This window comes from Emys orbicularis, chromosome 3, assembly GCF_028017835.1.
Source record: "Emys orbicularis isolate rEmyOrb1 chromosome 3, rEmyOrb1.hap1, whole genome shotgun sequence".
NCBI classification, from domain to species: domain Eukaryota; kingdom Metazoa; phylum Chordata; order Testudines; family Emydidae; genus Emys; species Emys orbicularis.
In genome coordinates this window covers 8,454,302-8,481,534 of record NC_088685.1, presented here as the reverse complement: position 1 = coordinate 8,481,534, position 27,233 = coordinate 8,454,302, and the positions used below count along the sequence as shown (strand labels likewise).

The 27,233-nt window shown below is 45.7% G+C and overlaps 1 protein-coding gene across 1 annotated transcript in view; it reads right to left on the bottom strand.

Annotated features, from left to right (window-relative positions):
- HMBOX1 (homeobox containing 1) overlaps positions 1-27,233 on the bottom strand; it is an 81,254-nt gene that overhangs the window by 15,458 nt on the left and 38,563 nt on the right. Inside the window, exon 5 of the mRNA XM_065401160.1 lies at positions 22,664-22,817. Coding sequence (XP_065257232.1) covers positions 22,664-22,817 — 154 coding nt within the window. The remainder of the gene's footprint in view (positions 1-22,663; positions 22,818-27,233) is intronic.

The window sequence follows — 27,233 nt, the reverse complement described above, 5'->3', positions numbered from 1 at the left end:
GCTGGGGCTAGGAGGGGGGGGTCTAGGGTATTAGTTTCAAAAGCCTGAAACATCAATACTGCCAAACAGACCCATGGCTTGGAACCATCAGTACAGGGTGCCACTCTAGCAGCCTGGGATTCAGGATACCTAATCATTTCCACGTGTATAGTCAATGCAGTTCTATTTGTCAAGGAAGCTTTTGAGCTGTGAAATATTCCATCTTCTGTGGGGTTCTCTGGGTACTTGTTGGAGCCTGAACAGCGCCCTGTGTTATAGCCACCATCTGTCATGGGGAGGGAGGAAGGAAGTGACAACCCATCAACACCAGTTCCCATTTGGTTACTGCTGATGAATATAAATTGCCTATACCACAAGGGGCTGTGTTCATGCTCCTGCAGTCCTCCTGCTTCCAGACACACACGCTTTTTTCAAGGCCCATGATTTGTGTTTAGTAGCCGTAGGCTGCCACTAATTTAAGTTCCATGTTTACTCTGCTTGAAAACCACATCACACTCTGCTTTCCAAACAAGTGCAGAAGTTCTGCCAGCTGCTTCGACTGAATTGCCTACTTTATCCCTCTTGGTAGTATATTTATCAAGATGGCAGGTGTCTGGCTAGGTCTACACTACCGCTTATGTCGGTATAACTTATGTCGCTCAGGGATGTGAATAAGTCACCCCCCTCCCCGAGTGACATAAGTTACACCAACCTAAGCGCTGGTGTGGACAGCGCTATGTCGGCGGGAGAGCTTCTCCTGCTACCGCCGCATGTTGGGCATGAAGAGATTGAACAGCTTGCCCAAGGTCATATAGGTAGTCTGTGGCAGAGTAGAGACTCAAACCTAGATCTCCTGAATCCCCACCAAGTGCTTTAACCACACGACCATAGTTCCTTTTGCCAATATCTATCAAATGTGCAGTACTGTTTATTTAGTATTAAAGACCATTTCTCTCTTCATTAGTCAATTTTGCAGTTGAGGTCAGTGAGATGCTACCAATCTTGAGATTTTAATCAAATGGGGACTACAATATTCCTGTGGAAGGCTCCTAGACTATGGCTTCCACACAGAGAAATATTTGGTAATTATAGCTATCTTAGGGTTTTCTACTTCTGTCTGCAACTGCAAGATCTATGCATCTAGCTAGGAGTCTTCGTAGATTTAAAGGCCAGGATTATTATGATCATCTAGTCTGACCTCCTGCATAACCCAAGCCAAAAAACCACATCAAGCCCATATCTTCTGGCTGAGCTACAGGGGATCTTCTAGAACAGGGGTAGGCAACCAAAGGCACGCGTGCTGAAGGCGGCACACGAGCTGATTTTCAGTGGCACTCACACTGCCCGGGTCCTGGCCACTGGTCCGGGGGGGCTCTGCATTTTAATTTAATTTTAAATGAAGCTTCTTAAACATTTTAAAAACCTTATGTACTTTACATACAACAGTAGTTTAGTTATATATTATAGACTTATAGAACGAGACCTTCTAAAAACGTTAAAATGTATTACCGGCACGTGAAACCTTAAATTAGAGTGAATAAATGAAGACTCGGCACATCACTTCTGAAAGGTTGCCGACCCCTGTTGTAGACCATGATAAAGCCATCTCTTAACTTTCTCTTGGATAAACTAAATATATTGAGCTTCTTGAGTGTCTCACTATAAAAGCGTCTCACTATAAGAGCATATTTTCCAGGTCTCAGAAAGTTCTTGTAGCTCTTTTCATGGACGGAATGAGTGTGGAGGAGGGATCTTAATGGGTGCAGGTTATTTAGAACACCATAGATAGGTAAAATAGTCATTACATTTTAATATAGTTTAATATATATTTTTTTATAATTTTTAATAGATATAAATGGAATGAATGTCACAAGATTTTAAAAAAATATTTACCATAATTTTACAATTTCCTTTACTATAAATAAGTGTTTGGATCTCCCAGAAGAAACAGTAATTTACAAAATGCTTCCCAGCATGCATATAGTTTGATACTGTAGATTAGGCACAGGTAATGTATCTCCTACAGGAGAAAGCAGAGACTTTCAAAGCTACTATAAGACTAATTGTATTTTTTTTATATATTTTTCTCCTCACTAATTTGACAGCAGTTTCAAGCACAGCGAAGTTCTATCAAACTATTAAAATTATCTCAAAAAGTGTTCGTTTCAAAACTGAATTTTCCTTACAATAGCTTTGAAAGTCTCATACCTTCAGAGGGTGATCTTCACTTCCTAATCTATAGCATCAGATTGTCAAAATAGCTGCTCTCTAATTGTTAATTATTCTTTATTACAGCTAAGACATTTAATTTTTAAAGGCGTAATTTATTCTTCCCGTTAATTGAATATGGTGATTAGAATATTTTTGATAACATACAGAAATCTTCTGCTCAACAGAAAGATTCTCAGTTATTAAACATTTGAAACAGAGAGGTCCTTCCTGGTTAAAACACCTTGAAGGCACTTAATGCAGACAGTGGTTAAAATTGTTGAGAGAGGTCCCTGGCTTAACTGTGTTGCTGGCTCCTAGAACAAGTATGTACAGAACCATTGACAGACAAAAAGAGAAGAAGAGGGACAGGGAATTTTTTAAAGCTTGCAAGTAGATAAAACACCAAGACTTGATAAAGTGTGAATTATTCTGTAATAATTCACAACTAGCTGGGGCGATACACCTTGAAAGCTGTGCCTAACAATGCACCTAAGTATGAATCATTATAGCTTGTCTTATTGCTTTATTTACTTGATATATGTTACTTAGCATCAGAACTATACACCACAGATATATTTATGCACCTTGATATTAACTCCTTTGGGCATAAGCTTCTCTTGCAAAGATTTAATAGGATGATAAGTGGGACCTTTATATAGACGCCCATCAAACAAGGAACTCGTTCAAAACTTTAAACCTTGTGCAAGTGTTACTAAACTACCCCCAAATATAGTTATCCAGCTATACTGCCTTGTGCAGTGGATTGCTTAGGGCATGGCTACACTTGCAGATGTAGAGCGAACAGCAGAGGCTAACAGAGGGAGTTTGCCTGGGAGCTGTCCGAGAGGAGGTACGCTAAGTGCTGCATTAGGGGGGCTGTGTTGGTGGGCCTTGAGTGGGCCTGACTGGTATATAAGGGCAGTCAGCAGCGAACCAGCTGAGCGGCGAACAGCAGAGGCTAACAGAGGGAGTTTGCCTGGGAGCTGTCCGAGAGGAGGTACGCTAAGTGCTGCATTAGGGGGGCTGTGTTGGTGGGCCTTGAGTGGGCCTGACTGGTATATAAGGGCAGTCAGCAGCGAACCAGCTGAGCGGCGAACAGCAGAGGCTAACAGAGGGAGTTTGCCTGGGAGCTGTCCGAGAGGAGGTACGCTAAGTGCTGCATTAGGGGGGCTGTGTTGGTGAGTATCTGAGTGTCTGCTGCTGGGACAGTTGGTCAGTTTGACCGTGTGCTTGATTGCTTGCTTGTTTGTTTGAAAAGTGTGAATTGGGAGTGCTTTGTTCCAGGTGGGCCTTGAGTGGGCCTGACTGGTATATAAGGGCAGTCAGCAGCGAACCAGCTGAGCGGCGAACAGCAGAGGCTAACAGAGGGAGTTTGCCTGGGAGCTGTCCGAGAGGAGGTACGCTAAGTGCTGCATTAGGGGGGCTGTGTTGGTGGGCCTTGAGTGGGCCTGACTGGTATATAAGGGCAGTCAGCAGCGAACCAGCTGAGCGGCGAACAGCAGAGGCTAACAGAGGGAGTTTGCCTGGGAGTTCGCCTGGAGAGAGCTCACTGAGGCTTTCATCTGCAGGTTTCTCTGAGTAGTTCCTGCAACAGCTGAGGAAGCTCTTAAGAGGAAGGTGATATGGAAGGTGAGCGATCAGCTGTTGTAACCTGCACAGGTTGTGCCATGTTTGTCTTTCTTCCACAGGACAGAAGCGACTTTGTCTGTACAAAGTGCAAGCTGGTCTCCATATTGGAAGAGAAGGTTCGAGGGCTGGAGAAACGAGTATCAACACTGCGTTGCATAAGGGAAAATGAAGATTTCCTGGACAGACGTCAGGAGATGCTTCTACGGCCACAATGTTCTGAAGATTCAGAGCAGGCACAGCAGGGACAGAAGGATTGTGAAGAGGTTTGGCAGCATGTGACTTCCAGAAGGAGAAAGAGGAGCGTCCATGCACCAGCAATGGAGATACAGGTGAGCAATCGTTTCCATGTTCTCTCCACAGGTACTAATGCGGAGAGTGGACTAGATGACCCATCTGAGGGAAGGGAGCAGAAGGAGACTCCACCGATTGGAAGGCAAAAGATGCACTGTCCTAGGGATGGGGGTTCCACGACCACCACTCCCAAGAGGAGGAGGAGGGTGGTGGTGGTCGGGGACTCCCTCCTCAGGGGGACTGAGTCATCTATCTGCCGCCCCGACCGGGAAAACCGAGAGGTCTGCTGCTTGCCAGGAGCTAGGATACACGATGTGACAGAGAGACTGCCGAGACTCATCAAGCCCTCGGATCGCTACCCCTTCCTGCTTCTCCATGTGGGCACCAATGATACTGCCAAGAATGACCTTGAGCGGATCACTGCAGACTACGTGGCTCTGGGAAGAAGGATAAAGGAGTTTGAGGCGCAAGTGGTGTTCTCGTCCATCCTCCCTGTGCAAGGAAAAGGCCTGGGTAGAGACCGTCGAATCGTGGAAGTCAATGAATGGCTACGCAGGTGGTGTCGGAGAGAAGGCTTTGGATTCTTCGACCATGGGATGGTGTTCCAAGAAGGAGGAGTGCTGGGCAGAGACGGGCTCCACCTAACGAAGAGAGGGAAGAGCATCTTCGCCAGCAGGCTGGCTAACCTAGTGAGGAGGGCTTTAAACTAGGTTCACCGGGGGAAGGAGACCAAAGCCCTGAGGTAAGTGGGGAAATGGGATCCTGGGAGGAAGCACAAGCAGGAGAGCGCAAGAGGGGAGGACTCCTGTCTCATGCTGAGAAAGAGGGACGATCGATGAGTTATCTTAAGTGCCTATACACAAATGCAAGAAGCCTGGGAAACAAGCAGGGAGAACTGGAAGTCCTGGCACAATCAGGGAACTATGATGCGATTGGAATAACAGAGACTTGGTGGGATAACTCACATGACTGGAGTACTGTCATGGATGGATATAAACTGTTCAGGAAGGACAGGCAGGGCAGAAAAGGTGGGGGAGTTGCGTTGTATGTAAGAGAGGAGTATGACTGCTCAGAGCTCCGATATGAAACTGCAGAAAAACCTGAGAGTCTCTGGATAAAGTTGAGAAGTGTGAGCAACAAGGGTGATGTCGTGGTTGGAGTCTGCTATAGACCACCAGACCAGGGGGATGAGGTGGATGAGGCTTTCTTCTGGCAACTAGCAGAAGTTGCTAGATCGCAGGCCCTGGTTCTCATGGGAGACTTTAATCACCCTGATATCTGCTGGGAGAGCAATACAGCGGTGCACAGACAATCCAGGAAGTTTTTGGAAAGTGTAGGGGACAATTTCCTGGTGCAAGTCCTGGAGGAACCAACTAGGGGCAGAGCTTTTCTTGACCTGCTGCTCACAAACAGGGAAGAATTAGTAGGGGAAGCAAAAGTGGATGGGAACCTGGGAGGCAGTGACCATGAGATGGTCGAGTTCAGGATCCTGACACAAGGAAGAAAGGAGAGCAGCAGAATACGGACCCTGGACTTCAGAAAAGCAGACTTTGACTCCCTCAGGGAACAGATGGGCAGGATCCCCTGGGAGAATAACATGAAGGGCAAAGGGGTCCAGGAGAGCTGGCTGTATTTTAAAGAATCCTTATTGCGGTTGCAGGAAAAAAACATCCCGATGTGTAGAAAGAATAGTAAATATGGCAGGCGACCAGCTTGGCTAAACAGTGAAATCCTTGCTGAACTTAAACGCAAAAAAGAAGCTTACAAGAAGTGGAAGATTGGACAAATGACCAGGGAGGAGTATAAAACTATTGCTCAGGCATGCAGGAATGAAATCAGGAAGGCCAAATCACACTTGGAGTTGCAGCTAGCAAGAGATGTTAAGAGTAACAAGAAAGGTTTCTTCAGGTATGTTAGCAACAAGAAGAAAGTCAAGGAAAGTGTGGGCCCCTTACTGAATGTGGGAGGCAACCTAGTGACCGAGGATGTGGAAAAAGCTAATGTACTCAATGATTTTTTTGCCTCTGTCTTCACAAACAAGGTCAGCTCCCAGACTGCTGCACTGGGCAGCACAATATGGGGAGAAGGTGACCAGCCCTATGTGGAGAAAGAAGTGGTTCGGGACTATTTAGAAAAACTGGATGTGCACAAGTCCATGGGGCCGGATGCGCTGCATCCGAGGGTGCTAAAGGAGTTGGCGGATGAGATTGCAGAGCCATTAGCCATTATTTTTGAAAACTCATGGCGATCGGGGGAGGTCCCGGATGACTGGAAAAAGGCTAATGTAGTGCCCATCTTTAAAAAAGGGAAGAAGGAGGATCCGGGGAACTACAGGCCAGTCAGCCTCACCTCAGTCCCTGGAAAAATCATGGAACAGGTCCTCAAGGAATCAATTATGAAACACTTAGAGGAGAGGAAAGTGATCAGGAACAGTCAGCATGGATTCACCAAAGGGAAGTCGTGCCTGACTAACCTAATTGCCTTCTATGATGAGATAACTGGCTCTGTGGATGAGGGGAAAGCAGTGGATGTGTTATTCCTTGACTTTAGCAAAGCTTTTGACACAGTCTCCCACAGTATTCTTGCCGCCAAGTTAAAGAAATATGGGCTGGATGAATGGACTGTAAGGTGGATAGAAAGCTGGCTAGATCGTCGGGCTCAACGGGTAGTGATCAATGGCTCCATGTCTAGTTGGCAGCCGGTTTCAAGCGGAGTGCCCCAAGGGTCGGTCCTGGGGCCGGTTTTGTTTAATATCTTTATTAATGATCTGGAGGATGGTGTGGACTGCACTCTCAGCAAGTTTGCAGATGACACTAAACTAGGAGGCGTGGTAGATACACTAGAGGGTAGGGATCGGATACAGAGGGACCTAGACAAATTAGAGGATTGGGCCAAAAAAAACCTGATGAGGTTCAACAAGGATAAGTGCAGAGTCCTGCACTTAGGACGGAAGAATCCCATGCACTGCTACAGACTAGGGACCGAATGGCTAGGTAGCAGTTCTGCAGAAAAGGACCTAGGGGTCACAGTGGACGAGAAGCTGGATATGAGTCAACAGTGTGCTCTTGTTGCCAAGAAGGCTAACGGCATTTTGGGCTGTATAAGTAGGGGCATTGCCAGCAGATCGAGGAACGTGATCGTTCCCCTTTATTCGACATTGGTGAGGCCTCATCTGGAATACTGTGTCCAATTTTGGGCCCCACACTACAAGAAGGATGTGGAAAAATTGGAAAGAGTCCAGCGGAGGGCAACAAAAATGATTAGGGGTCTGGAGCACATGACTTATGAGGAGAGGCTGAGGGAACTGGGATTGTTTAGTCTCCAGAAGAGAAGAATGAGGGGGGATTTGATAGCAGCCTTCAACTACCTGAAGGGAGGTTCCAAAGAGGATGGAGTTCGGCTGTTCTCAGTGGTGGCAGATGACAGAACAAGGAGCAATGGTCTCAAGTTGCAGTGGGGGAGGTCCAGGTTGGATATTAGGAAACACTATTTCACTAGGAGGGTGGTGAAGCACTGGAATGCGTTACCTAGGGAGGTGGTGGAGTCTCCTTCCTTGGAGGTTTTTAAGGCCCGGCTTGACAAAGCCCTGGCTGGGATGATTTAGTTGGGAATTGGTCCTGCTTTGAGCAGGGGGTTGGACTAGATGACCTCTTGAGGTCCCTTCCAACCCTGATATTCTATGATTCTATGATTCTATGATTCTATGAGAGCGCTGTGAGTTAAACCAGCCCTCGGAGAGCGCAGTAGGGAAAGCGCTGCAGTGTGCTCACACTGTCAGATTCAAGCGCACTTGCGTGGCCACATTAGCAGCTCTTGCAACACCACAGAGAGCAGTGCATTGTGGTAGCTATCCCAGCATGCAAGTGGCTGCAATGTGCTTTTCAAATGGGGGTGGGGTGGGGTGGAATGTGACAGGGAGTGTGTTGTGTGTATGTGGAGGGAGAGAGAGTGGGTTTTGGGGGGCTGAGAGCATGTCAGCATGCTGTCTGGTAAGTTCAGACAGCAGCAGACCCCCTTCCCCCGCCTCTCTCTCTCTCTCACACACTCACAGCAAGCAGCATTCCACAGTAATGGTTGCTTTGTCCCGGAGCAGATAAGCACCCGGCTGTCAGAAACGGAGCTTTGAAAGGGCATATCCGCATTCCTGCAGCCGATTCCAAAACAACAAGAGTGGCCACTTGACTTAAGGGGATTATGGGACGTTTCCGGAGGCCGATCAGAGCGCAGTAATGCAACACCTCGTTCACACTGACACCCGGGCGTTTCAGCCCAGGCGCAGCAAGCTCTATGCTTCTCATGGAGGTGGATTATCAGGAACGCTCCAGCTGCAGAGTCCAGGCGCTCTACGTGCCTTGCCAGTGTGGACGGGTCGTGAGTTAGGGCGTGCTTTAATGCACTCTAACTGGCAAGTGTAGCCAAGCCCTTAGTTCTCACAAATTAAGTCAAGGAAGGGTCAGTTCTTGGACAGGGAACCTCCAAGGAACATCTAAGTGCTGCAGAAAGGGGTGTTGCCAATTCAGCAATGGCACCCTTCCTGTCGAATCAAAGCACCACCAAAGTCTAGTGGGTATTCTGCTGCTGGAGGCACCATCCTGCAGAGATGTATGGTAAAACTAAGGTCCTGACCACTTGTGGTCATTAAAGGTTTCATTTTGTCAGAGCAGTGAATGCAAGTTTTCAGGGCTTGATTGGATACTATAGTAAAGAGTAACAAAGTGGATTACTTGTCTTAAACCTCATTCAAAGCTCTTGCAAAAAGTGCCAGGGGATCTTTAATGACAAGAAACGTTTTATGTCACATCTGAAATGCAGTCTTTCCAGCAGCACAGCACAGCCCTGCCTTCAAAACTGCGTAGGGGCATAAAGTTCTGTACTGAGTCAGGAGGAGCTCTGTATTGCCAATTACAAGTGTTTAAAAACAAGGAACCAAAAATCATGATTGTAAAAAAACGGGGGTTATTTTTATTTGCCTTCTGGGTTTTGAGCGTTTAGGGTTCACTGGGGTCACATTTCTCAGCCTCTCTCTGCAACCTTGAGGGCTAGACACTTGCTTTAAAAAAAAAAAAAGAAAAAGAAAAAAAGAAAGAAAGCTGAGATGTTCACCTAATCACATGCCTCCAGGGTTTAAGGGTTTAAGAAAAATACCAAATATAGTGAGATTCATGATAAAATCATGAGAGCTGTCAACACGGAGTGCGCTATTGCTGAATTACCAGCACCCGTTCCCCAGAGTGTCCTAGGTTTCCCTTTGCCGTTTCCCAAGTACTGACCTGACCCAGCCCTGCTTAGCTTGGGAGAGCTTAAGCAATCACAGTCTGAAGGTAAAGTTGCAGGTCAGATAACATCTGGAAGTCATTAATGGATTATATATAGGCTCAAAAGACCAGTTCAGGCCACTTCTTATGTGGTGCCGTGTAAAGGTGCGTGGCAAAACGCAGGATTAAACTATCTAGTTCGGACTGTAACAGCAACCCCTTGTTTGTTTATGCGTAACATAGGTAAAAGCTATTGCTTGTACTGCCCCCCTGGGCAGGAGATAAGTACTCTTATAGCCTGCATTTGTATTAACCTTTTACTTACAAAAACGAGACATCTGAAAAAGATGGGGGCGCTCAGAGCAATAATGTTACTTAATATAAAATCCTGTAATAATACTTTGCACTTCTAAGGCACCTTCCGTCTTAGGGTCACAAAGCCCTTTGTTAACATTAAAGGCTATCACTTCCCGCCAATTTTTCAGATAGAGAAACTGAGCAGTTAAGGGGCATGCACATAGGAAATCAGCAGCACCGAAACCACGATCATGACACAGTGCTCCTGATTCCCAGGCCCGAGCTCCAAATCACAGGATTTCTCTTTCTTCCTAGACCTCCACCCTGCTCCCCATACTCAATTCAACAGAAAAGCCAAGACTCTTGAGGGGGTCTATTCTTCCCTCCAGCATTCACAACCCACACTACTGGGAGTGGTGCTGCCAACAAGAAACTGACCAGTTAAGGGAAGATTATGGAGTATTGGGGGGTCGGAGCGGGTGTGTGTGCGCTCACTTTACTCAAATGTTGTGTAGCCCCACTGCCCTATTGTTGTCCTCTTTGTTGTATAGAAAATAAGCTTTTGGTGTTTGTACAGCACCTTGCATAAGGAGCATGCTGCTGGAAACAAATTTAAAAATGTAACAAAACGTGGGGGGTTACACAGGTGTCATCAAGGCCCCCTTTGTAAACCCAGCAGCTGTATAAGACATAAAATGGAAGAAGAAAGCCCCAGTGACACTCTGCAGATAAAGCTCATAAGGTACTCCAATGCAGCATCCTTTTGTCTCCCTGTTTAAAGTACTCCAATGTCCGACAGAGCTTACATAAATACATGATACAACCTCGCCGAAGAGTTTTAATCAGGAACTTAATTTCCCAATTTCTCCTGCTAATAACTCCAAATGTTGGACAAATATCTTGCATCTGCTGCTAGATAGTTTATTTCCTTTGGTGTGGGTTTGTGACTCTATTCAAAGACTATGTTGCAGGAAAGCTAGTTTCTAGGAGAGGAATGGTATGAGAACCGAATGAACCCAAGTGATGCACTGAGTTGGATTCCACTGCCACGCATCTAGCTGCTGACAGTAAGATGCACCAGAATTGAAGGTGACAAGATGCTAACCTGCTAGCTAATTCCTTTACAGTTATTTCTAGAACACACAAGAGGTTAATTTTTTAATCCATTTAAACAAGGTTTGCCCTGAAGATAATACCGTTGTGCAGAGCTGGGTGATTTCACTGAGAAGCAGAGATCTCCCTAGATGAACTTGGACTCTACACGACTCTACTTTGTAGGTCAGAGTTGATAAGTTCTCTCAGAGAAGTCTAAGCAGATTGGAAAGGAGCCAAGAGGTGAAAGTTAAACCAAAGCAGTTTTTTTGAACAGTAGTATTTGCTGTTCTCTAGGATATAAAGGTACCACCGCCTTGCTGGAAAGCACTGAATTCTTCAGCACCCTGCTCACAGAACACAGGGAAATAAACAGGAGTACTAAAGAGCAACCAAAAACGTACCACCTTTAAAAGAGGTGCTGAGGAGAACCAGGGAATTCCATCTGAGTGAGCCTTACCTAAATTAATAGAAACAGTAGCTGAAAGATCATTATAAAATATCTAGACTGAATGTGATATGCTAGGGACACGTTAGCAAAGCTACTGTGAAGGAACCCAACCTCTTAGAATTCATGCTAAGGGATAAAGGAGACTGGTATATACAACTTATTTGGACTTTCAGATAGGTCTTTGATACGATTCCTTACAAGGGCTATTAAAGAAACTAAGCAGCCACTGGGTAAGAAGATTCTGTCAGATTAGAACTGGCTAAGAGAGCTGTAGAAAGAAGTGGACATCAGCCGAACATCAGCCGAAAATTATATACTAGGTTATTTACCTGCTAAACTAGGTTTAACTCCACCCCAAAGACATTGGCTCCCGAGAGCTGCAACGATCACCAAGTGCATGATTTTACAAAAATGGACGCGTAGGCTTATACCAAGAATAGAGCAGCGGTATTTGAACCTGTCTGAGTTCACAGCCAAAGAAAGAATAGCTTATCCCTGTAGAGAGCCATTATAATAGATACATTTCTAGATATGTATTTCTGTTGCTTATTTCTAGATATGTTTAGATAAAGAATTTTGAGATGGTTCAAAGACTGTCAAACTTCCATTCTACCCAACTCCTCCTCTTTTTCCCTATCCCTTGGTCCCCTCTTTCCCTTAGTCATGTATGTCTTCCCCGATTTTATTACCGTTACCGAGCAGGTTATGCCTATATGGTATTGTCCAGTTTTGCAGCTTTGACAAGTTGTATAACTGCACAATTGCATAATTCTATTGGAGACCCTGTTATGCATGCAGTACTAGAAACAAGCACAAAAAGGTCAATGACTTACACCTTGTATCTTTCACTGTCTGTTTCTTTATGAAAATATAAAATTAATCACAAATCCAACCAACCACACCTGGTTAAGAGGTAAAAAGGTCAATTTTCAGCATAGAAGGACGTTAGTAAAGAAGTACACCAAGGTTCCATACCCTTATTATTAATGATTTTCACAAGACTGAGGCCCTACTGTGCTAGGCTCTCTACAAAGGTATAGTAAATGACATTCCTTGCCCCAAAGAGCTTATAGTCTAAAAGGACCAGTGTTATTTATTACATTATTAATATCCTGGATCTAAAAGAGGGAGACTGAAAAGTCTGCAGAAAGAAAATTATTTAAATTACGTAAGAATAGGGATTCTTGGGATTGGGATATTAAAGGGATTGTTGGGAACTTTCAAAGGACTTAACAAAAATCAAATGACTGAATTTCAACTGTCACATTTGCCCAATGTAGATAAATGCAGGATAATGCACGCTGGAAGGAGCAATTTTCAACTACTTCTGTGCATGGACTGGTTCTAAATTAACCGTAAGCTACTCAGGAACAAGACCTAGGTATCCCTGTGCACAGCTCAAAACATACACTCAGTCAAGCTACATGAGTGGCCAACAAAGCAAAAAAGAAGTTAGGTTGTTTTAGGAAATGTTAGAGAATAATCCTGAAAATATTTTCATATCGATATAAATTGATAACATGCCCTCCCCTGGCATACTGCAATTGGTTCTGGTCGGCTCCTCTTTACCCACACGGGGTCTCAAACAGAACATAGCAGAAATGAGAAAGGTCCATAAAGGGGCAATGAACATTATTAGAGGCATGGAAAGACTTCCGATAGCAGAAGAGATATGGGATTCTTTAGTTCAGCAAGGAAATAAATAAAAAGTGACCCAATAGTCATATAGAAAACAAATGAAACAGAGCAGGTAAATGAGGTGCTCCGTTATATCCTCTCTCAGTATGCAAAGGGACTGGCAGTGAAATTTTAAAAAAGCAACACATTTAAAACTGATAAAAAGGGAAATTCTTTATTCTTTGTGTAATTAGCCTGTGGTTCTCACAAAGTACTCTAAAGAACTTCGATTTAAGAAGAATTAGACATTTATATGAATAAGAAGAATGCCCATACCTACCCTAGTCAGGATAAAAATTGATGCTGAATGTCAATTTTTACCCATAGCCGTATAATCACCCAAAGGGTCTATTTGGGGGGGAAGGGGTGGGGCTACATCTTCCTCTAAAGCATCCGATCAATGTAAAACACAGATGGATTTTTGATCTGATCTGCTATAGCAATGCCAGTGCTGCTAGGGCAGGACTCTCTTCTTACGGTCTCATGTGAAATCACAGATTTCCTGCTTCTCACCTGCATGAGCAGGACGGAAGAATACTAAAGTGCCTGGACTAGTACTGGAGAAAGACGGGAGAGTGTCAAGATTAGATATGGGGAGCTGCCCATTTTAAACTGTATTGTTATAGTATCAGGTAATGCTGCTCTAATTCAGATTGTTATAAAGTGTTACCAGTTGTTAGCTACAAGGATATTTTTTCTTTTATTGAAAAAAAAACCACAGAGAAAATTAAGTTACAAAAGGCTCCAAAACACCCCCCAAAAGAGAAATAACCCATTAGGTTCAAAATCTTACAAGACAGCATTGCCTGATGAGCTGTTTGAACATAAGTTTTAGAATGTATTATATTTTACTGTGTGCAATCTGATTGGAAAAACTGGGATTTGCTCATTACTGATTAGAACAGGAAGCTAATTGCATAGTATACATGTCTAAAATGGAACCTGCTCGATGTAATCCAAAATAAGGAAGACACTACCCAGCAAGGATAATACGGCTGCTCTTGCATACAGCGGTGACCCCGAGTCCAAGCACTTGAACTTTTAAGTAATAAAAAGCCCTTGCTGTTGTGTCTAAACTGTGACATGTCCTTTTATTCAATATGTCATATAGGTGCCTGCCTTGGAGGATCTCAATAGCACTTCACAAATATGAACAGCAAATAATAAATTAGTTAGCCATTCCTTCCATAGGCCTCAAAGCATGTAATGAAGTGAGCCTCCGACTGGGCTTGATCCTGCAGAACTTCAAAAGATGCAAGTCAACAGCAAGACTTGAGGATCCCTCAGTTGACTTCAACAGGAGTTATGGGCCCATGGCATCTTGCAGGAAGTATTCACCCTTCTCTGTATCCTGGTTATGCAGATAATTATTTTAGAGATAGGGAAAGCCAGGCACAGAGGGGTTCAGTGACTCACCCAAGATCACACCATAAGACAGTGGCCAAAGTCTGACTGTCCGCAGGCCCCAGTTCTATCCACTTGCTCATGCTGCTTCTCCAAAATCAAGCTGAGGAACACAAGTGGAATTTCTGAGCTAACTAGTGGCATCTGTCATATTGACAAGAGAGCGATGTTCTGTCTCTACCAGTATGTGAAGAGACTGAAAACCAGTTCCTTCCTGCTCCTTTGCCAGGCTGGAAGGGAGGAACAAGCAGAGCCCTAAACTTAGATTCCTCTTGAACACTAGACAGGAAACAGGGTACATCTACACTGCCCTGCAGTTTGTGTGATGGGGGGTGCTAATAGCAGAGCGCACCAAAGGGCTGCATTATAACTCCTCCATATGGATGCTGCAGGCATGAACTAAAAGGTTCCTACTTTGCATTAATGTAATCCTCTTTAAACGGGATTACATTAATGGTTCCTAGTTCTCATTAATGTAATCCTGTTTGAAGAGGATTACATTAATGTGAACTAGGAACCTGTTGACGTCATTAGGCCTATATATATGAACCAGAGTTCTTCCATGTTTAAACTCTGTCCTTCCATGTTTAACTCTAATCGGCCTCAAAAGCCAAGGACAGGAATTGGAATGTGTAAATAGCCAGTTACCTATTACGACCTTGCTCATAACCAGGTCCTAAACAATAATGATGAGGTTTGCAAGTTTCTAGCTGGAGGAGGGGTAGTAAACTAAGGGTAAACAGAATCAAATGATTGTTTAGAGGAATGTTACTAACAAGCTAGATTTATAGCCCTAGAATGATTTAACGGCTTAAATGTATAAACATGCCCTCGGTAGAGAGGGGAGGGGGAGTAAAGGGGGGGGTGGTACAGGGGGAGAGAGGTGGGGGCTTAGTTGTAAAGTATAAGAAGAGAGAAAATGTTTTTTACTGGTGTGCTCGATTTGAGACTTGCCTGTCTCCTTGCACCACTTTGAGATCTCAAATAAACTTTGATTGTTTCTCCACCCCGGTATGTTTATTGGAGCGAAGCACGCCGGGCAACGAACCAGTGCTGTTGCTGTCCTCGGGCCTCTGTGCCTGCAACAAACCTTTTAGTTCACGCCTGCAGTGTCCACATGGGGGTGTTACAGCGCCGCACTTTGGCGCGCACTGCTATTCACACCCTTGTCACCCGATCTGCAGAGCAGTGTCAACAAGCCCTTAGATCCCCCGTGGGACCAATATCAAGGTTCTGCAACAAACCATAACTCATGGGATAAAATTAACAAAGGGAATTTTCCTATTTCACAAGCTAATAGATCTCTATCTCCCAAGGGAAGTGGTGGGAGCCCAATGCTTGGGACAGTGACAGTTATAATGCTCATAAGCAGAATAATTTTTTAATAATAAGCGTCAGTGCAGACGTCGCTCACTCCTCACCATGGGACTCAAGCTTGCTTATTCTGCATGCCAGCAGATACTGGGCACACTGCAGAAGGTGCTGCAGTAGTCATGCCATGCAGCCAGTGCACAAAGCAACAGGGACTGCTTTTGGAGGGAAGTTGGTACAGTCCTCTTTAGCCAGTGGGATGGTCATTGTGACATGGGGCCACTCCTGGTGAGCAGAATGGGTAAGGGGGGGAACTATTGAGGCTTAGTTATTTTTGATTGTTGGTACCTTCCCTAATATGTATGTGGGTCCATCTACACTCCAATCAAAGGTGTGACTGCAGCATGTGTGGACATACCCACGCTAGCTTTGATTTAGGTAGCTGAAACAACAACAACAGGGAAGCCACAGCAGCACGAGCTGTACAACCCTGTCTGAGACCCTGGGATGCACTTGAGTGGTTAGCTCATGCTGCTGCAGCTTCACTGCTATTGCTATTCGAGCTAGCTTGGGTATGTCGGTGTGGTGCAGTCACACCTGGGACTGAGTGTAGTGTAGACACACCCTGTGTGCGTCTCCCAGGCATACAGCTCAAATCCCTTCTTCTGCTTCCTCATCAAGTATAAACTCCTCATCCTCATCTCCATCCCCCTCTTCCACTCTCTGCTTTACACTCCTCTCATGCAGTCCCTGTAAGCCTGGAAAGGCATAGTCATAGTTACTGGCCAGTTGAAAGTCAGGCTTTCTCCCTTCCCCACTGTAATGTAGAAATAATGGGGGGGGGGGGGAGAGGAGAGACAGGAAAGAGGGAAGAAACAAAAATAACCCAAAGCAGAACTATGAAGCTACCTAGACCATCCCCCTGCCACTGATGGGCTGTCCCTGCAATTTTTGGGGGGGGAGGGGGTGGGGCGAGGGAGGAGGAAAGGGAAGAGGAGGCAGCCGGGTGTGGAAGAATGAGCAATGGTTGCAGAGTCAGGAAGTCTAATCCCAGCTCTATTGCCAATTCACTTTGTGGCCTTGAACAAGTCGTTTCACGTCTGACTCAGTTTCCTATCTGTAAAATGGGGATAGTATTTACCTATATCTCTGAACAGCTGTGAAGATTAATTAGTTAATGTTTGTGCAGTGCTTTGAACTTGTACATGCCAAGTATTTTTTAATGTCTAGATTGATTTAACCAGATCCTAGTCTAGGTCTTTGTCTAGTATAGGTTGATTTAACTATATCCTTAAAGCAAGACAGCATATAAAGAACAAAGCCAAAGTAGAAATAAAACCCCAAACCGAAAACCTCAAAACCTTATTACTTAGCAATCCATAAATAAATAGTGCCATACACACATTAATTGCATCACTGAATTAATAGCTTTGTTTACAACAGAATATACAAGCATGTTCCCACATCATAGAATGGTTGTCAAAAGAAAACACTGCCCCTCCAAACCAGCAATGGAATGCATACTTGTATAAAGGATGTCGTTTTGAAAAGGCCTCTACAGAATGCCTTGAAATGGGTATGCCCTCCCAAGCTGATTCGGCTGCCACCACTAGATGGCACAGCATTAATGAAAAGCCTGCAAAAGGAGGGAAACTGAGTTCTGATGTATATAATTAGAGGGAAAAGCACAGTCGTGTGTTAAAAAAAAAAGCAGAAATGGTTTCATTAAAATATATATATCCCTCAGGGAATTTTCAGTCTGACAGTTCTAATCAGAGAGGCTGGAAAAAAAAAAACCAAGGGTGATTTTGATGCTGTGGAAAGAATCTTTGGGACTAGATGTAATAGAGAAAAAACACAAACCTGCACAAGAAACAGACTTTCAAGCCTAACCTCAGGTTCCAACCGAAACGATTACTATAATGTTAGCTTTGTTCCCAAAGGAGGGGGAACCATACACCACCACCACCCATAAAACTCAGCATATTTCACGAGCAGCAGGCTAGAGAAGAGAACGTTCCCTGCAGGTCAAGGTTGATATCACTGGCAAGGCAGCATGAGGGAGCTCGCATTGCAGTTGTCTGAACCACACCTCGTTTGCAGTTAAATATAGAACTTCACTTTCCGGAACTATTGCTCCTCTTAACCTTCAGAGCATAAATATTCAGAAAGAAATTTAAAGAAAAAAGAAAGAAGGACCTTCTAAACCTATTGTCCGAAACCCAAGCCTAACAGCTAATAAACTGTCCTGGGAGAAATTCCAAAAAGCAGCAAAGAGAGGAGAATTGAATTATAGAAACCACAAGCAGCATTCTGGAAATCCAGAATAAACTCATTAGATCCTTGGATACACATGCACTGTACATAAGCACACATGTATCCACAACTTGAAAGTACACACACAGGGCCTGATTCTGATCTCACATAAACCAGTTTGACACCAAGCGTACCTCCACAAGAGTTACAGCTGATTTACACAAATCAAAACCAGGAACGCTGCCAATTGCAACCATCACATTCCTTATGCAGTTCAAGAGCCGCATCCGGAGTGGTGCTAGACACCCATGACACCCATTCAATGCAGCAGTGGTACTAAATATGTGATTGCAGGATCCTTTGTATACACAGGAACAAACACAAACAAAAGGGGTGTGGAAGGGACAGTTCTGGGTGTGTCCTTGATGAAATTGATAAACATGGCATGTCGGTTGATCCTCATAATTCAACTATACTATGCATCTGTGACCAAAGACACATTTATCTTTGGCACAGCAGTCAGCCAGCCAGTGCTCACTTTAACTGTGCAGAAGCGACTTCAGACTGTCACTCCTTGGGCAAATGGAGATGATGCATTTGGTTAAGGGGACATACCGGGTCACTGGAGACATGATGCACTTTTAAAAAAAGCATGTCTTGCCCTTGGCCATGAATTGGTTGGCATGTGCCCTAGCCCACAGCAGAGTTAACTCAAACAACAAAGAGTGTACAGGAGAACAAAAACTGCACAGTAATGCACATACAAATATCACATGTAAAGCTAAAAGCATCCAAGAAGAGCCCACTTAAAAGCAGCCACTATGCGCTCAATTGGACACATGAACAGCACTTTAGTGTTTTCCATGAGTGGCACATCAGAACTACTGGGTGCTAGGAAGACACAAAACGAAGAAACATATGTTTAATCGGGTAAGGAAAATCTTTTGGCCTACTGAGTTGGGTCAACTGCCTCCACTAGCAGCCAAATCCTAGAGATGAAGAAGCAAACCACCAGTGTAAAGCAACTAGATCATTGTGCAATCTTATATGCTATAAACAGAAGTAGAAAAATCCCTTCCCGTTCCCAGTGGTGATCAGCACTGACCAGGGATCAGGAAACCTGCTTGCGTAAGCTTGTATAACGAGTCATAAAATTGGTGGGCCTGGGACTGTGGTAACGTGTAAGTGTATCCTGTATGCAACTTCCCTGGGCTCCTCCTCCGGTGTCTCCCTCGCTTTAGGCAATGTATTTGCACATGTCAGTGATTAGTATTTGTTTACAAAAACCCTTGCTGCACTGCAGCAGCGCCTAGAGTCAGGATCAGGGCACCATTGCAGTACACACTGTATAACCACCCAGCAAAAGACAATCCCTGCCCCCAAGAGCTTACAATCGGAGACAAGATGCAAGGAATGAGTGTGGCAAACAAAGGAAAGAAGGCGCGGAAGGAGGGGGAAACTGCAATGAAAATAAAATCAAGTGGTTACCTAGGTATCCTACTGCACAAGGTGGTGGTTTCTGATAGTTTAAACCAGGGGTAGGCCACCTATGGCACGTGTGCCAAAGATGGCACGCGAGCTGATTTTCAATGGCACTCACACTGCTCGGGTCCTGGCCACTGGTCCGGGGGGCTCTGCATTTTCATTTAATTTTAAATGAAGCTTCTTAAAAACCAAATTTACTTTACATACAACAATAGTTTAGTTATATGCTATAGACTTATAGAAAGAGACCTTCTAAAAACCTTAAAATGTATTACTGGCACACGAAACCTTAAACCAATTTTGACATTTTTTCTAATGCACAAAATTGTCCCTCCCTTACTGGGGTACAGCCAAACCATTATAGACTGATTTCTTGTAGGTGTCAGAGCAGAGGTGAGTCTTGAGGAGGGATCTGAAGGAGAAGAGGGTAGTGCTTAGCATTGTCTTTTTGTTCTGTGTTTGTACAGTGCCTAGCACAATGGCGTGTTGGGGCACAGCTAGGGCTCCTGGGTACTACAGTCATACAAAACAACATAATAATCATTGTAATGGGGGGGGAGGGAGAGACATGTTTCCTTGCCCCAAAGAGCTTCAATTCTAAATCAGAGAGACCGTACAGTACAGACCCAGTGAATTAAAGGTCCCAGTTTCAAAGTGGTGCAGAAGTGCAATGCTTTGCTGTCATTTCCCAAATATCACCTTGCAGAGGGGACACTTGGTTCTAAAGTACTTCACAACTTTTTCTTTTAGTGCTAAACCTCTGACCCATTATAGTTACGGGACAAAGTAAGGAAAGGGGAAGAGAAAGGAAGAGGAAAACACCATTGGAGTGTCTCTCCTACGGGTCTCACGCTATACTAACTACTTGCCTAGTTAGTACAAACCCCGCTGAAGGTAGGGTGACCAGACAGCAAGTGTGAAAAATCAGGACAGGGGGTGGGGTGGGGGGGGTAATAGGAGCCTTTATAAGACAAAGCCCCAAATATTAGGACTGTCCCTATAAAATCAGGACATCTGGTCACCCTAGCGGAAGGCTACGGGACTCTGAACTGATGCAAAGCTCTGCACTATCAGCTTCCAGTAAAGGATGGGGCCTTCAATTACACAGACTCTTCAGGGCAGGCACAGGTTTATCATTTAAGAGAAGCATTGATGAGGAACAGATTTAACAAACCACAGATAGACATTGGAGGAGTGTCAAGAGAAGACTTGGAGACAATTGCTATTTACTGACCCCAAGACTGCAAAGCCTCACTTGTGTGGATGGTCTCATTACTTCACCCAGACCATCCCTGTGAGTAAAACACTTTTGCTTGAGGAAGGGTGGCAGCATTGGGCCCCAAAGGTATTTAACTTTGTGGTCTTGGCATCAGTAAAAGCAGGCTGTCTCCTGCTACCAACTCCTGTTACGTGACAGAGCCCAGTGTCTGAGTGAGGAGAAGTGTTTTATACAGTGGAAGTGCACTCACAAATAGCGAGCACATATTTCAGAACCTGCAAGGGGCTGAGAGCCTCCATCTCCCACAGATTTCTTTAGGAGCTGAAAGTGTTGATCCCCTCCTGGAGGTGCACAGGATCAGGCCCTAGCTATGTCAGAGTTAGGAGGCAGGCATCAATGTGCATTGGAGAGAATGAAACCCTATGTGAATTTCTGAACGCCATATAGTTTGGAGGCATGATTGTGGCCCTCACCAAGTACTCTGCTGGGTGTGCAAATGCCATCGATACTATAGCGATGAGCGTGACGTGCACGAATAGTCTGATTATTGCCGGTGCACTAGGCGCTTCAGCTGCCTTTATGAAAAAGAGCTGGACTGCTCCTTATTGCAACATCTCCATAACACGTGTATCCTATTCTACTCCCTGGGGATGAGCTGGAAGATGGCATGAAAAGCACCTACAGCTTTCGACTTTCATGGTCTATGTAATCTCTTGTGCTTACAGGTTAGAATTCTGGGGTGTTTAATATTTTATTATTTACAATCCCTTAATCTTCCCTATGTTCTAGAACACGTCTAGCAGGAAAATACTACACACAACAGCCCAAATGCCGCATAGTAGACAGGCTTGGATATGGAGGTATTTGTCCAAACCCAGCAACATCTGCAGGATCTTTTTTGCCCTAACTGCAGATCCTCTTCTCACAAGGGTTTGGACCTGTTGCTGTATGGAGCTTCCAGATTCCGCTCTGGCTGTCAGCACAAGGTGCTCACAGCCAAGTGCATTACCAGGGACTCGCTTAATGCCCGGTGCACCCCACACTCCAAAGTTGGAAGAAGACTGAATGGGGAAAAAACACTGCCTCCCAGCAATTTAGCCTTTACAAGGAACAAGCACTTACCCCTACACGGTCACTCTGTACACGCTGGGCCTTTCCCAGCTGCCAATTTAGGCACTAGAGAGAGATTCTGAAGTGAGCAGAGAGCAAAGGCAAAGCGTGCAGGCAGCAGGCAGACCTTGCTAGGAGAGTGCTTAATTTCTGCAAGGCTGAAGAGCTGGGAGTTCTAATGACCCCTTGCTACCTTGCTTATGTATTTGAATGGATCTACTTTGCCCTGTACTGTTCCCCGCCAACATCCAGGGCTGTAACAGCCTTCTGGGCAGGGAATTTATCATCAGGCAAAGCTCTCATACACAGCACTGTAAATGGACAGGGGTGCTGTACAAATGCCAGCATAAAATAGGATATTAGTTTTATCTATTTGAGGTAGGATCTGCAAAATGGAAAGAGCTGCACAATACAAAGCAAAGATCATTCAGACTCCCATCTAGACAGAGTCTGAATTAGCTTGAATGAAAGCTCCCTGGAAAGCTAAGGAAGAGCTGAATAACAAAGACCTGGAAGAATCCACAAACTGAACCAAGGGCAAGGCCTCCCGAGAGCTATGAAGAACGTTCAGCATGATCAAGAGGACTACGGCACGTAAATGCTTTACATGAAATGGGGTGTAATACTTCCTCCTAGTTCTCTGAAGGAAAAAACATGTCCAGGTAGCTACACGTCTACTCTGATATAACGCGACCCGATATAACACGAATTCGGATATAATGCGGTAAAGCAGCGCTCCGGGGGGGGGGGGGGGGGCTGCGCGCTCTGGCAGATCAAAGCAAGTTCGATATAACGCGGTTTTACCTATAACGCGGTAAGATTTTTTGGCTCCCGAGGACAGCGTTATATTGGGGTAGAGGTGTAATTGGCTTGCACACTGCTGAAGCACACTCACAATAAAGCAGTTGTTACTCATCAGAGCAGGGACAAATAGTATCTCAATCTACTTCCATTTAATGCACATCAAGGCCTTGGCAACCCCAAGGAGATACATACCTTTCCATAACTGCCAGGCACTCCTTTCTCCATGTGAACCGACTGCCTCGCCGTAGTCTGAAGGTCCCAGAGGTAGCTGTGACTGGGGGAGGCGTCTGTCTCCATTCTGGCTCTTCTACTGGGATTGGAGCAGGTCTCATACTTAACGTAGCCCCTAAAAACAAGAATAAATACTGTGTTTCCTAATGGACTGTAAATCTTGCTCCTCTTCTCAGTCCTGCTAATGAAGAAACAACTGACTGAGGAAGCCATTCAAGCCAAAGATAAAACACTAAAACGACAGGGCCAGTGCAACCATTTAGGTGACCTAGGCGGTCGCTTAGGGCACTAGGATTTGGGGGGCGTCATTTTCTTCGGCAGCGACCGCAGCGGCCAGATCTTCGGCCGCCCCGGTCGCTGCCGGCATTTAGGCGGAGGGAGCTGGGGCAGTGGAGCGCGGGGAGGGCCGCCTGCAGCAAGGGGGGGGGGGGCGGCACGCAGGGGAACTCCCCGCCCCAGCTCACCCCTGCCCCGCGTCCTCCCCGAGCACGCCGTGGCTGCTTCACTTCTCCCGCCTCCCAGGCTTGCGGCGCCAATCAGCTTAGGCGCCGCAAGCCTGGGAGGCGGGAGAAGTGAAGCAGTGACGGTGTGCTCGGGGAGGAGGCGGGGCAGGGGTGAGCTGGGGCGCCTCAGGGGGGGGAACTGCCGCAGGGGGGGACGCCTCAGGACGGAGCTGCCGCGGGGGGGGGGGGGGGCGCCTCAGGGTGGGGGCTCAAGGTGGAAGTTTCGCCTAGGGCGCGAAATATCCTTCCACCGGCCCTGACAAACGAACACATTAAAGACACATAAGGCCAGATTGTGACCTCACACAGGCAAGAATCAGGAGTTACCCGGTTGAAATGAACGGAGTTAAACTGGTCTAAGTCAGAGGAGAATCAAGCAGGAAGTCTTCATTATACCCACTTTGGAAGAGGCAATTTGCTCTCATCAAGATGACCAGCTTCATATAGAATGTCTGAGCTACGCTCAGCTGGAACCCAGTCCGGCTTTGCTTTGTGTTCTTCTGTCATGAACATAAGAACGGCCAAACTGAGTCAGAACAAAAGGTCCATTAGCCCAGTAGCCTGACTTCTGACAGTATACTGAAGTTAGGCTCACCAGCCTGTAATTGCCGAGATCGCCTCTGGAGCCTTTTTAAAAAATTGGCGTCACATTAGCTATCCTCCAGTCATGTGGTACAGAAGCTGATTTAAATGATAAGTCACATACCACAGTTGTTAGTTCTGCAATTTCACATTTGAGTTCCTTCAGAACTCTTGGGTGAATGCCATCTGGTCCTGGTGACTTATTACTGGTTAATTTATCAATTTGTTCCAAAACCACCTCTAATGACACCTGAATCTGGGACAGTTCCTCAGATTTGTCATCTAAAAAGGAAGAATCAGGTTTGGGAATCTCCCTCACATCCTCAGTCGTGAAGACCGATGCAAACAATTCATTTAGTTTCTCTGCAATGGTAGGGTAACTAGACGTCCCGTTTTTAAAGGGACAGGCCTATATTTAAGCCCTCCTGCAGGTGTCCTGACTTTTTCTTAAAAACGGGCAAATTGTCCTGTATTTTCTGTCTTCTTCCCCTCAGTACTGACGGGGTGTGTGTGTGTCCTGCTGAAGGGGGTCCTGCTGCTGGCCGGATCCCTACTCGCCAGCCACCGGCCCACCAGCAGTGAGTGGGGGGGTCCAGTGGCCAACAATGGGGGTGGGTGTGCAAGGCTGGTGGCGGGGTGAAGATGCAGCGCACGGGGCTGGCCGCTCACCGTGCTGGTCTGCCCAGCACAGCCCCCACTGCGTGCTGGCTCTCGGGCAGCAGGGCCCTGCCCCGTTTCTGGCCAGCCCTGGCTGCGCGCTGCAGCGGCTGGTGCTTGTTGGCAGGCGACAGGCGGCGGCCAGTTACATGTCATCTCTGCTGCCCACCTATCGGCCCTTTACGTGCTCCCTGTCCTCTCCCTGCTTTGCCCCTTTGCCCCCCCCAAACCCCGCTGCTCCGCCACATCACCCCCCGCGGAGCGCATCCCACTCCCAGCGCTGTGGGGAGAATCAGCCCCTGATCGGAGTGCTCAGCTCACCAACAGCCTGGACAGCAGGCTCTTCCTTCCCCCACTGCCTCTGGCTGGGCCGGCACCCCGGGAAAGCCCAAGATCCTCCGGCCCGAGATGCTGGCCAGGAGGAGCCGAGCCCTGCACGTGCCAAAGCCCCGCATAGTGCTTCCTCCCCTCCCCCCGCACCCGCCTGGAAGCAGCTCCTATCCCTTCCCTCCCGCAGTGCTGAAAGGATGCTGCTGGCTACATTCTGGGGTGAACCCTGGCATAAATCTGGGGAGAGGTGGCATGTGACCTTGCCCCTCCCCACCCCCAGTCCCTCCGTGTTGCCTCGGGAAGACACGGCACGAGGTACCAGGAGAGGCGGGTCCGTCCCGGGGACCCAGCCAGGCATGGAGGGCGGAGAGCGCCAGGCAGGGTCAGTCGGTCACCCCCCCCGTGTGAGAGAGGTGTATGGGAGTGTGTGGGGATAGGGGTGTGTATGTCACCCCTCCCCGTGTGAACCATAAAAACTTAAAGATAAGTGGGTAAATAAAATAATCCAACTACGCAGTATTTCTTTTTAACAAGGGCTCAGTCAACTTGATGTTAATTTGAATGTTTGTACTACATAGTTCTGATTGATTGACATTGAACTCGCTTGAATATGAGTAATTTTACCAGGTGTCCCGTATTCAGAATAGGGAAATATGGTCACCCTATGCAATGGCCTTATCCCCCTTGACTGCTCCTTTAGCATCTCAACCATCTAGTGGCTCCATTGGTTATTTAGCAGGCTTCCTGCTTCTGATGTATCTTAAAAAAAATTATGCCATTACTCTTTGAGTCTTTGGCTAGATGTTCTTCAAATTCTTTTTTGGCCTTCCTAATTATATTTGTACACTTGACTTGCCAGAGTTTATGCTCCTTTCTATTTTCCTCAATAGGATTTAACTTCCACTTTGTAAAGGATGCCTTTTTGTCTCTCTCTGCTTCTTTTACTTTGCTGTTTAGCCACGGCGGCACTCTTTCGGTTCTCTTTCTATGTTTTTTAATTTGGGATACATAGTTAATTTGGGCCTCTATTATGGTGTCTTTAAAAAATTTCCAAGGATTTCACTTTTGGCACGGTACGTTTTAATTTCTGTTTAACTAACTTCATTTTTGTGTAGTTCCCCTTTCTGAAATTAAATGCTACCATGGTGGGCTGCTTTGGTGTTTCCTCACAACAGGGATATTAAATTTTATTATGTTATGGTCACTATTAGCAAGTCATTCAGCTATATTCACTACTTGGACCAGATCCTGTGCTCCATTTAGGACTAAATCAAGAATTGCCTCTCCTCTTGTGAGTTCCAGGACTAGCTGCTCCAAGAAGCAGTCATTTAAGCTGTCAGGAAACTTTGTCTCTACATCCCGTCCTGAGGTGACATGTACCCAGTCAATATGGGGATAGTTGAAATCTCCCATTACTACTGAGTTTTTTATTTTTATAGCCTCTCTAATCTCCCTGAGCATTTCACAGTCACTATCAGCAGCCTGGTCAGGTGTTGGTAATATATCCTTACTGCTATATTCTTATTATTCGAGCATGGAATTACTATCCATGGAGATTCGATGGGACAGTTTGGTTCATTTAAGATTTTTACTTCATTTGACTCTACACTTTTTTTCCCACGTATAGTGCCCCTCCCCGACCAGTTCTGTCCTTTTGATATACACCTCTACCTTGATATAACGCTGTCCTCGGGAGCCAAAAAATCTTACCGCATTATAGGTGAAACCGCATTATAGCCAACTTGCTTTGATTCGCCGGAGTGCACAGCCCCGCCCCCCTGGAGCACTCTTTACCACGTTATATCCAAATTCATGTTATATCGGGTCGCGTTATATTAGGGTAGAGGTGTATTTTGTACCCTGGTATTACTGTGTCCCATTGATCATCCTCATCCACCAAGTTTCAGTGATGCCTAGTATATCAATATCCTCATTTAATACGAGGCACTCTAGTTCACCCATCTTATTATTTAGACTTCTAGCATTGGTATATAAGCACTTAAAAATAGTCACTTTTTAGCTGTCTGCCACTGTAATAGAGTGAAGGGGGTGAAGAACCTCACATGGCTTAACCCTAGCAATGCTTTCCCTACCTACTGTTAATGAGTGGAGAAATCATTATCAGGATTTGGCAGTATCAGCTGCCCAATGACTATTTTCCTTACTGAGGATTAGCACTCTGAGAAGGGTGGGAGTCTCTTGAAGGGTTAAAACTTTCTCCTGGGTAAGTCAGTAGTAAGTAAAGCACATCATTGTTAGTCTTGCGCACACGGGGGCACTGTCTGGGGAAGTTCCCTCAGCCCTACATGCAGTAGCGCTGTCTTCCCCCCTCACTCTATGCTGTAGTTTATTGCCGGGCAAAATATTTACCCAGTAACATCAGCTGGTTGCGCCATCGTTTCAAAGTAGGATTTTGGCCAACTTTTACCAATGTTGGTGCACGAATTTGTACATTCTAA